Source organism: Centruroides vittatus, unplaced genomic scaffold, assembly GCF_030686945.1.
Source record: "Centruroides vittatus isolate TY-2023 unplaced genomic scaffold, ASM3068694v2 contig_680, whole genome shotgun sequence".
In the NCBI taxonomy this organism is placed as follows: Eukaryota; Metazoa; Arthropoda; class Arachnida; order Scorpiones; family Buthidae; genus Centruroides; species Centruroides vittatus.
Genome location: NW_027122427.1, coordinates 3,171,236 through 3,183,673, shown reverse-complemented (window position 1 = coordinate 3,183,673; position 12,438 = coordinate 3,171,236). Strand labels below are relative to the sequence as shown.

At 26.4% G+C, this 12,438-nt stretch overlaps 1 protein-coding gene across 3 annotated transcripts in view; it reads right to left on the bottom strand.

The window, feature by feature from the left end:
• Positions 1–12,438, bottom strand: part of NFAT (NFAT nuclear factor) — a 98,363-nt gene that overhangs the window by 20,861 nt on the left and 65,064 nt on the right. For 2 of the 3 annotated variants that reach the window (XM_067276227.1, XM_067276228.1), the window contains exons 5-9: positions 12,119–12,309; positions 11,832–12,010; positions 8,517–8,651; positions 7,245–7,339; positions 4,705–4,837 (exon numbers count right to left, since the gene is read on the bottom strand). In XM_067276227.1, coding sequence (XP_067132328.1) covers positions 4,705–4,837; positions 7,245–7,339; positions 8,517–8,651; positions 11,832–12,010; positions 12,119–12,309 — 733 coding nt within the window. The remainder of the gene's footprint in view (positions 1–4,704; positions 4,838–7,244; positions 7,340–8,516; positions 8,652–11,831; positions 12,011–12,118; positions 12,310–12,438) is intronic. The other variant, XM_067276229.1, reaches the window with a different exon arrangement.

Genomic DNA, 12,438 nt, shown 5'->3' with positions numbered 1-12,438 from the left:
CTGCTATTTTTATTCTACTAATGATAATTCAGCTTCATCTTACAAAAAAACATAGGAAAGTTTATGCTGCATTCATCGATATAAAAAAAGCCTTTGATTCAGTCTACACTCCATTACTGATAAATAACTTAAAAGCCTGTGGTGCTAGTGCTAAATTTACATCTGCCATAAATAAGCTTTACTCAAATTACTCTGTTAAAATTAAACAAGGCAATACGATTTCTCCTTCATTAATTCTTTCCCGTGGAATGCTCCAGGGTGACCCCCTGTCACCTTATCTATTTAATTTCTATTTATTGGGCATCGACCATCTTTTCAGCAATCCTTCCGAAGGCATTGAAATAAAAAAAATCAAACATTTCATTATATCCTTTTTGCTGACGATCTAGTCATACAAGCCCCAAATAAAATATCACTTCAACGCAAGATTAATCAACTCAACCTTTATCTTAATTCAATCTACTTGGAAATAAACCTGACTAAAACTAATATAGTAATTTTTCGTAAGAACAACAAATTATCTAATAAAGACACAAAAATTTATCATGAAAATACTCCACTGCAAATAGTCAACGAAGTCACATACCTAGGAGTCGTGTTTAATTGGAATTTGACTTTCAAAACTCAAATATCAAAATTAAGTACTAAAGTTAAACAAGCAACTGATAATCTATTATTTCTATGTGCAACAATGAAAACATCAAATTTGAATATTCATTTTAAACTCTACAACACCATTGTAAATCCTATCATTTACTATGCAAGCCCAATATGGGGACTGGATTATTTATAAAACCTCGAAACTGCATATTTACTTCCTCCGAAAGTTATTCCACCTCGAAAATACAATACCTGGATACGCTATCCATCATGAGACAAGCCAAACTTAGGCTTTCCCCCATTTATTAAAACATATTATAAAATTCTACTACAGACTCAAATACAAACTGATGATAATACCGATTTTTTATATCAAGAAATGATAAAGCAGAGTAATAACAAAAAAAACAAGCAGCTTTGGCATTATAAATTTCAAAGAATTTTAAACACATTTGGTATATCAGAATTACTGTTCACCGACACGATTTAAGACTGGAAATTCACCTAAACTCTCCTACTAAATTCGGCTATATCCCAATCTATTATTAAAGATCAGCTCTCTCTAAACCAAAGCAACTACCATCCTTGGTATATTAACATACTCAATATTCCCTCTTTTCAACCCTACATGTGGCAACCAATCAATCTAAACGTAAAACGTCTAATAATGCCGCTACGACTCAACAAATACTCTCTCTTTGTTAATAGAACATATATAAATTTTTCGAACACTCACTGCCTATTATGCCAATCTGATGACTTTTCTATGCTCCACCTACTTCAAAAATGCCAAGCACTAACTAAACTGTGTGAACAATATGACATTATAAGAATATGCAATGATGGATCACTTCTCGACTTTAAAATTAATCTAAATTTCATCAGCAGAAAGGATGCCTACAAAATTTGTAACTACTTTGTTAAAATCACTGAAAAAATCCTTAGTAATACCTAATAATTTGATGTTGTTCGTTTAGGCAAATCCTTTATAACATTATATCCTAAAGGTATTAACAGTGCCTTGTAATAAATTATGTTAGTTAATAATCGTTATAAAAATATGTAATACGTATTTTTATCATGTAAACTAATTCTTTATGTAATACTTGTATTTGTACTACCCCCTTATAGGGAAATTTTCCCTTTGCAAATAAAATTATTATTATTATTATTATATTTATTTTATTCATTGGCAAATATAAATTTATTTTATAAAATATATTAAATTTACATCATCAAATTTAAAATTTTATTTTATTTTCACTTTTAAGCAGAAATGTGATTACAATATGAAAGATACAATCCAAATTTATTGTTTTGTTTTACAAATACTCGTGTGTGTTAACATCAGATAATCAGCTGCATAATAGATCTTTCTTATTTTAATTCATATTTATCTTTTGCTTATTCATGCTTTATATATTGGTTAAGTATTATTTTAAAAATTTATTCTATATTGTATTTGCAACATTACATCTCAGTTATTGTTTTTCTTATATAAAAATTCTTTTAAAGGCTAATAAATAAATTTGTAATATTGGTTTCATAATTTCAACTGAAAGGAAATCTTTAACCTAAAAATGATCCCATTTATGTAAATATGTAATTATTTTGAAATTATTTAATATTTAACAAAGATAAATTTTCTTATTCTTCCTACATTATACATATTTTTCAAAATTGTTTGAATAATGTATTTAAAATTTAATTTTTTGAATATGAAAGGAGGGAAGTTTTCTTTGAAATATTGATATAGATACAAAATAAAACATTGTATTAGTTCCTTTTCTTTTTAGTATGAACATTTTAAAAAATAAATTTAAAAATAAAGCATTTTTAATAAAATTATTTTTGTAAATAGAAAACTGCTTATAAAAATTGTTTATTTTTGATTAATGGAAATGTATCATTTATGTTTCACTTGTTTTATTATGAAAATTTATTATTTTAATTAGCAAGTTCATATGTAAAATTTGCAATGAAAATAATTATGATAAAAATCATTAAAAAAAAAGATATACAGTAGTGCCTCACATAACGTACTTAATCCGTTCCAGGTGCAAGTCCGTTAAGTGAAACGTCCGTTATATGAAACGCATTTTCCCATAGAAATACATGTTAAAACATCTAATTCGTTCCGCTGCATAAAATAACCGTACTGTATCATAAAAAAAAAGAACATGCAATGAGTTCTTTTATTCCTCTGCGTAACTCTGCGCGAGCGACATCCGTTTAAAAATTCCTGCAGAATGCATTCCTAAATTCCGGTGGAAGTGCACGCCGTCAAACGGCAAAAACGGCCACTTGTAGCATTAATTTACAGTGGAAAGCAACATGGCGTCCTCTATGGCTCAGATAGTCTTGTTTCCAGGTCCATTATGTGGTTTTATGAATGAAAATTTAGAAATTGTGAAAGCACGAGTAGCGCACGTGGTGATGTAAGTGTCTTTACGAATTTTTTTTCGAATGGTAGCTGGCATTCTAATTTTTTTCGTGGCTATTTTGAATGCTTTTTCAACAAATAATCCATTTTATGGTTAAATTTTACAATTGGGACCTTTCTTTTGCCTTTAAAAGCTCATATTTTAGAATTATAGATTCCTCCGTCACGATACTATCGATAGTGCGGGCACCGCCATCTTTCTTTCTTTCACCATCATTCCTAAATGCCTACAAACAGCAGCGCACTCCCATAGTAGTGGAGACGCAGAGTGACCGCTATTAAAAAACGCACCCATGGAGCAGTCACCAATTATGCTGGAAAGTCGCAGCCAGTCCGTTGCTCGAGTCACGTAACAGCCAAACAGAAAGTCCGTTGTTTGCAGCGTCCATTATTCGAGGCACCACTGTATAGTCAAATCACAGTACAACAATTAATCAATATAATGATAAGAAATATGGCTCCCTTTGCAAGTTGTATTAATTTAATTTAAAACATCTTCCAATTGAATGATATCCTCTATTCTGATATATGTTTAATGATTCCTTTTTCTATTGTACTCATGGAAAAAACAAAATATTTTCCTTTCTTTGCAATAATAATAATGTAATAAATTAGATGTAAATTAAGTTTAATTTATCAATGTTTTCAGAGTTGAACTCTCTTAATACGGCGATTCTACCATGAACATTATCTGGAGAAAACTGGCATCACTACAGATGAATAGTTGCCAGATTTAGCCTGTTTTGGTATTTTAGTGTCTAAAAATTAGTTATCATTTTTTGCTTTATTTAGCTGATATGTTAACTTTCCAGCAAAATTTTTTGACAGCATTTAACACTAAACAATAAAAGAAATCCTGAATAGCAGTTTCATTCTTTTGTTTAACATTGATTTTAAATATATTTATTTTTCACCATCCTAACTTCTCGTTAAAATATGATTCTGAAATTTAACTACATGATTTAATTAGTATTAATATATATAAATTAAAGGGTTAGTTATTGATCATTAAATAAATAAATAAATAAAAGTATATAAGGTAAGACTTTAATTAAGGGATTAATTACTTTTTATATTTGATACATATGAAGTTAAAAATATATTTATTAACTATATGGAATATTTATTTTATAAATTTATTGAACAAAAAACTAAAAAAATATTAATGTAATTTTTGTCATTATAATAAAATTTTTAAATAAAATTAATTATTTTTTTCTTTTTACTTTATAGAAATAACAATTACACAACCAAAATCTTTTAAATGTGCAACATTATAAATTTAAATTTTGCACTGATGAAAATTTTATTCAAAATAAAAAAATAAGCTGATTTGTTTGTTAAATCCATTAAAACAAATCATCAACTTTGCAAGACTGATTATTATAAAATCAAAATATTTTGGCTATAATATTATGATTTTCAGTCTCACAGAAATCTTCTTTTACATTATTAGAAGTTATAAACATTTAGTTATATAGTAAAACATAACATACAAAACAATATTTAAAAACTATCATCAGTTTATATGCATTATTAATTTCATTTATGTAATTTATTAATGAAATAATTTTTTACATTTAACTTCTAATAGTTTCAGAAGATGTTGGTTGATGAAATATAATCTTTCAGTGCAACAAACAACAAAAAACAAATCATACCTGAGGATAAAGGAGTGTATGTAAATGGATATGGTTCACTCAACTTATCTCCACTCTGCACAAACAAATGTACTTTTACAGCTTCAATCACATCCAATTTGTGATATGGAGGAATCAAACAAATTAGATGTGTCTAAAAATATATATTCAGTTAGAAAAGTTAAAAAAAAGTTTCTTTAAATTTTCATTGTTGAAAGTATTATTGTATTATTTATAAATTTTTAGATATAAATAAATAAATTAATTAAAGTATTAAAAACAGGCAGCTCCTAATTCATGAAGAGGTTGTATTGTAAACGGAACATATTTCGCTCCCAGAATATTTTTGTGTACAGATTATAATAATTCAATAATTAAACAGGTATATAAGAATTTTTAATAGCTATTTTTACATAAACACACAATTTAATAAATAATATTCAACATAATCATTTTAAAATAAAAATTAAATTAAAATACTTATGCTGAGTCAGAGCATTGTGTTATAATAGTTTTGTTATCTATTTCATGTCTTTTGCTAATATTATTTAACAAAATAATAGTTTCACATCTGCTGGGAGAATTATACACATGGAGTACATAATTCTATCATTAATGATGTATTTACATTTTTAAAATTACATCAATGCTTTCTCTTGTATTTTTTACCTTTTTGTTTTCTTGTTTTTTGTATAATTTTTAGCCCAGTCATAAATTGGACCATCATAAATCAGGAGTTGCATATATATATACACTAAAGATGTAAATTTCACATTTAAAATTAAAATTAGTTTAAAGTAGCTTCATTAATAAAACCTGTTTATTTTAAAAGACCTTTTTATCATTACACATATACAACAAAAGAAGTATGCTTAAATTTATAAAATACATCTAAGAAAAATTTTAGGACATTTATTATTATTGTAAGACATTTATTAAAAGTTTATGGCAAATAAATTTGAAAAAAATTTAGTTGTATACATCGTTGTATTGTATATATAAAAAACCTATTAACCAATTATGTATCATCTTTTTTGAAGTTTGTGAAAACTTTATTTTTATTATCCAATACTTTGCAAAAAGTGCTAAATATTTACATGTATAAAAGATCAATCAGACATAGCTAAAAGCAAAAGAACATTTTAGACATTTTAAAATTTCTCCCAGCTAAAACTACTCACACTTTTAAATAATTTAAAGATTGTACAATTTAAAATATATTTAAGTTTACATTTAAAATAAGGATTCATATTCTTTGGCTTCTGGGTATGTTTCAGTTAAGTTTTTTTAGATAACACAGATAACATTCTATATGGATAATGTGGATAACATTTTAGATAATGTTATTTTGTGATACTTTATATTATATACACTAATGTTCTAATGTATTGCATGTCTACTGCAAAATGCATATTTTTTGCTAAATAAAAGGATCATTTGATATTTGGTCCAAACTTCTTTTTTAAAAAAAATAAGAATTTCAGAAGTCAACTTATATTTGAGGTTGACTTTAATTCAGGCCAATATTACACCTTTCTCTCAATTTCCAGCATTCACTGTTAAAAAAACAAATGTTTTTGGCTACCTTCAATGGCCTCTGTCAGGTTAATTCTATATCAATAGCAGATTCAAAGTTCAGATTTACACCACTTTTCTTTAATGTAATAGCTCTAGCACAATATGCAAGTGAGCAAGGAGTATCTCTAAGATGGGCAGAAGCAGAGTTTTTAAAATGCACATTCAATAATCATAAACTAAGAACCATGGAGGTGTTTGAAATATTTGCTACAATACTTAAAGGAAGCTGCATTAACAATAAAGAATCTATATCCATACCTAAGGTATGGCAATCCATATTAAATAACCCCTTAAAAAAATAGCAGCAACCAATAATACATGCAATAATAAACTTATTTGGCAAAATGTAAATTTATATTTTTATAATTTTTATTTTTCACTTATATTGTTTACTAGAGACAATTTAATATTTTTGTTTGTAATTATTCATTTAATTTGTTAAAACTAATTCAAGAATAATTACATCAAAGAAAAATGGTATTATTCTAAACTTCAAATCTGCTATAGATGTTCAATATAGAATCTGCTTCACCTGACACACACCACTAAAGGTAGTTGAAAATGTTAGTTTTTTAAACAGTGAATGCTGAAAATTGAGAGGAAGGTGTAAATTTTCATGTTTATAAGATATTAACTCCTAAAACTGGAACTAAGCTTAAATGGTAATTATATTAGTTGACAATAAAACAATACTATATTGTCACTTCTTTAATTAAAAATATTTCTTTAAAATAATCATGCGTCTGATGTTTATACAATTCTATTTCTACTTTTTTTTTTTAAACAAAGCTATTAATAGTACTTATTAGATGTAATTCAAACAATATATTATTATTAGATGTAATTCTAAAAATATTTTATTCATTTTATAATTTTTTATCTACATATTAGAATGCAGATTAAATTGCTAAAATTAATAATAATAAAAATTTAAAAAAAAAAATCAATATTTTTATTTTATAATATATAGAAAATGTTCTTACTGGCTGTAAATATTCTTTCTCAGGTTCTACTTCAACTTCCCATGGCTTGTTTTCAACTCTATTTTCTGAATTTATTGGTGAACCTAAAGAAATAGCTAAAATTAAATAAAAACATAATATAGATTTGAGGTTCATATTCAGTTTTATATTTAAATAATACACAAATCAGTATATCCAACTTATAATATTTTTAAAAACTATGTACAGTACATATTTCTAATTTAATGTTTACTGTAATTCTGTGCAAATCATCAACGGTTTATTTGTGTTTAAAAGTCAATTTTAAAACAGACATGGATTATTTGATGGTACAGATTGTCAATTTTAACTGTAAACTCATCACATAGCTTTCCTTTGTATAAAAACTTACTAAGAACATTTTAAAAATGCAAAAAATCGTATTTATGCCACAAACACATTCATTTGCCATTGCAATTTTTCCCAAAACTGCCAAAGGTAGTTTTGTATATATATGTATGTATGACACATATATCCATATTTTAATTTACATTATTAGACATTCCTATTTGAATTTATACTTTAAAAACAAACTTCTGGTAATTTTTCTTCTATAAAATAAACAACTCTTATAAAACTATTTAGAACAAAAATGTTCATTTTTATTCAATTTTAGTTCTTACAGTGACTAGAAGCTAAGTGACTAATACTCAAATCAGGTCAATGAACATCACTGAAATTAAAATCTTTTATCTTTAACTTTTTTAAAGGTTATTATAGCTTATTATTATTAGATAAATAAAACAGAAATGAAGTGAAATGATAACAAGTTGTCCTGAAATCATAGTAACATTATGGGCCATGTCTGTGATTGAAAAAATATTCCCGTTTTCTCAAGTGAGAAGAAGCAAATAAAAGTAAACTATTTAAATTTATCATTTGCAATGATAATTCTATTACTTAATGTTTATCACAAGGTGTCATACATTCTAGATCTTAATGAAATATAAAGTGAATAAAGTAATTTAAATATCTTTTTGTAACAAATGATATTTTATACTTAAAATTATTATTAGTTTTGTATAATGATTTTTAATTAAGTTAGCTCAATTTCAGATTTTTTTGGTCTGACAACATTGTTCTATGTTATTGGTGAGGGTTTTGCATAGGTTTTTTTTGGGTGATAATAATTTTACACCTTTTGTATTTGCACTACAGGTTAATGCAACTAATTACAGCAATTCATTGATACAAGTTATCTAATTTAAAAAAAAAAAAAAAAAAAAAGGAAATAAGAACTAGAAGATTTCTTACATTTAGGTATATCTCTAAATATAACTTTTGTGTCCTTCAGAAAATTTTTTCCAATTATAAATAATTCACATTCTCCTTTTGCTGAACATGAAAGTAAAGAAACTCTGCATATTTCTGGAATACCAGGAGGCTGAGCTAAAATTAAAGATATACATTAAAGAAAAATAATATATTGCAACAAATAGAAAAGAAAAAATAAGAATAAATTATCAATTAATAATTAACAAATTTATTATATATCACGATAGAGGGGTTTTTAAATTCACAAATATCATCATGTTTAATTTGAAGAATGATCTGGATTCATGAGTAATGATCCATTTGCTTGATGCTACTTTCTAAAGCCTCATTGTTTTTCCATGAAAAGCAGTACTTGCTTTGTTCAGCTCACTTTTCGCAGTCATGTTTCATTATATATCCAATTAATTTACCTTTTCTTTATAAATTCCTATAAATTACTTTTCCAACTGTTATTTATATAACACAGAAATGTATTGGAATCATGTCACATTTGACCCTCCGGATTTTTTACAAATCTTGATGTTTTGAGATCCCTAAACCCAAAAAAGTAAACAACTTCCATGAATGTATGTGCATGCATGCATGTTAGCATCTATTTCATTTAATATCTCAAGATGGGTAAAAATTAAGAAATGAAATTTGGCACGGTAACTTGTATATAAGGAGCATTGATGCTATTGAATTTTGGTGGTTAAAGTTTGATGGGGTAGAGAGATAGAGGTGGACCATGTCATATCTCAGATAGAATTGGATTTAATGAACATTTTAATAATTAAAAATACATGAAAGAAACTAAATGGTCTTCAAACATCCATCATGCCCAATCACTGAACAGTCTTCTTTTACAGAGATGACCTCTTATTAGAGGCTTCACCTCTGAAAAAGTATGTAAAACAGTTTAAAATGTTCTCTGGCAATAAGCCAATAATTAAAACTATATATCTTCAATAAAACAGCTGTTAGTATTATATACATTAAAAATACAATCAGTCAGCCATTTTAATTGATTTAAAATTTTAATCATTATTGGCATTTAAAATATTTTAAAAACTCATCTCTACCCTCAAAATTATGCTTTTTGCCTTCTTATTATAATTAATAACATAGATTATGTTTAAAAAATAATAATTAAATAACATATGGGATGGCACACAATTTTAAACTTTGCTAATGTGTATTTCTTAAATATTTTTCACTGGTAAAGTTATGCAACTTATTGCAGGATTATTTTTATTGGATTTTAGCAAATACATCATCATTTGTAATTCCAGTATAAATTCTTTAAAATTATTACACCACACATTTCAAATATTCTAGTCTTCTCCCTTCTGTAAATCAATTAGCTTGCAATTATACAAGATGTTCCAAAATAATGGGACAAACTTTGAGAAACAATTTCCCACAGGAAAATAAGAACCAGTAAAGGCTCTTGTTCAACTTTCCTGGTACTTGAGCAGGAGGATAGAAGGACCATTAGGAAGTCCAATAATTTTCAGTTATACTGGGATGTAAAACTTAAGTAATAACAAAAGCTTAAAAGAAGTAATTTTGTTAAATTATGATAAATATCTCCATTTAAAAAATATTTAAGTTTAAAAAACAGTATGACGCTAACTCAATGTTAAAATTGTGTAAGACACCACCAGTTATGAGATGCTATTAAAAAAATACCAAAAAACATTAATATTGAAACTGGGAGTTTTTGAAACAAATATTATTACATTTATTTTCCAGTAAATCAAAAACTTGTAGGAGTAAAAACATGACATAGTTTGAAAATTTTTCAAGATATGACCTCACCTCTTCATATCTCCCAAACCCATTGTCCAGTTTTCCTGAAAATTTCTAAAAAATTTTTTCCTAATACACAAACCTGCTTGCAAAGCTTCAGAAATTTTCACAAAAGGCATAAGAATTATTAAGCTTCAAAGTGAGTGAACAAAATCATGTTCTCCCCATACATACTACCATCCATATATACAGAAAAAGTTAGCAACTTGAAACATTGAGAAATGAAAAAAAGTTGAGAAGTCCAAAGTGGGATCATTTTTTGACCATTTGCAATACTTTCTCTCATATAACAGCCACTTGAAGATGCTAATGTATGCTGCTCCCATTGGTAATGAGGACATGCTGCTGTAATGCATTATCAAAAGTCTGCACCCCCATTTGTAGAAGGCCTGAAACTTTCAAAAGAGCAAGTTACATTATCTCTGTGTATGCACAGATGCAATTGGAGGGTATTTTGAATATGTTTTTAATTAATGAAGAGGGATATGTAATTGGGTGAGTTAATAACAGCATATGTTATTAACTCACCCAATTACATATGTTTTGGGTCTTCTTTTCTTACACCTGTCTTACACCTGACACTATCATCTTAAGAGGTTTGCTTTCTTGAAAACCACCCATTTCTGGACATATGTTTATATGCCTTTTTTTCTTTATTTTCCTGTGAGGAATCATCCCCCAAAGTTTGTCCCACTATTTCAGAAACATCCTGTATATTTTTGTATTCCATATAGAGTAAAACTTGTGTAAATCAGAATCACATAGTACCGAATTAAACTACACAAGATAAATGTTGGTTACATTCATTTTTACAGTAAGATCATATAGGACTATGTGACAACTGGAAAAAAACAAGAATAAAAAGTTGCAGGAATATTGTCAAGATTATTTTGAGAGGAAAAAAAAAAAAAAATTACTTAAGCAAATTAATAGTTAATTTCATATTTTTTCAAATTTTAATTATTTTGACATGTCACTTCATAAAAAATTAAAATCTTGAACATTTAGATCATTTCCCAAATAAAATTAGTTTTATTGCATCATCTTTAGTCAGATTTATAGATTCTGAAAAAGAAAACAGACATTCAAAAACATATAGGAATTAAATTTATAACATGAAACCCTGCATACTTTATTGAACTTTTCTGTTTTAGGAAGTTTGATTGTTTTATACTGACATCAACTTCAAAAAACAAAAAAAAAAGTAACTGAAATTTAATTTACTTTTGCCTTTTCAATGTAATTAAAATTTTTCATCATAATAATACTTTATGTTAAACTGCATAATCATATATTCTTCAACATAAGAATGAAATTATAAATTAGATTTTGAAAATAAAGTACAAATATTTCATGTCTTCAAACTAAAAATGAACTAAATTCTAAAAGAATGACTAACTCTACATGAATTGCATCAAATTTTATCAATAAATTTATAATATATAATTAAGTGTTTTTAAAAAAAGTGATTTAAAAAATTTAAATATTGAAATAATTACTTACTACAGATAATTGGAGCAGAAGCAACTTGCAATATTTCTACACCATCTGGTAAAGGAACAGCAACACGAAATATAAGTCTGCAACGAGTACTTCTTTTCTTACTACGAGTTCCACCATAATTTGCTAATCGCTGCTCCACATCAACATTTCGTTCTTTCAAGATTCCAATGCAATCACAACTTTAAATATAAATGTATAAAATTAAGATTTTTTTTTTTATTTTTCAGTCCAAATAATACCAAGCATAATTTTTAAAAAATATTAAAAAATAAAATTCTGAATTATACCTGACAGTCATATCTTTATCAGGTGACATAGTAATTTCTAAAACTGTAGTTCCATCAATTTTATTTTGCAAACAAGGTGTAGAATTTTTTCCACATACTTGACTCGCTTGATAAAATAAATGAGGCTGAATTCTTCCTTGATCAGTTCCAATAAATACTTGTAAAGTCACAGGTTCATTATATCCAAACAACTTAACAAACAATAAAATAAAGATTGACAAAAAAGTTTCGAAAATTTTAGAATAATACAACTTTATACTTTGAAGAAAAATATTTTGTTTTTTCAAATTTTTAATTATAATAAACAAATATTTAAAGTA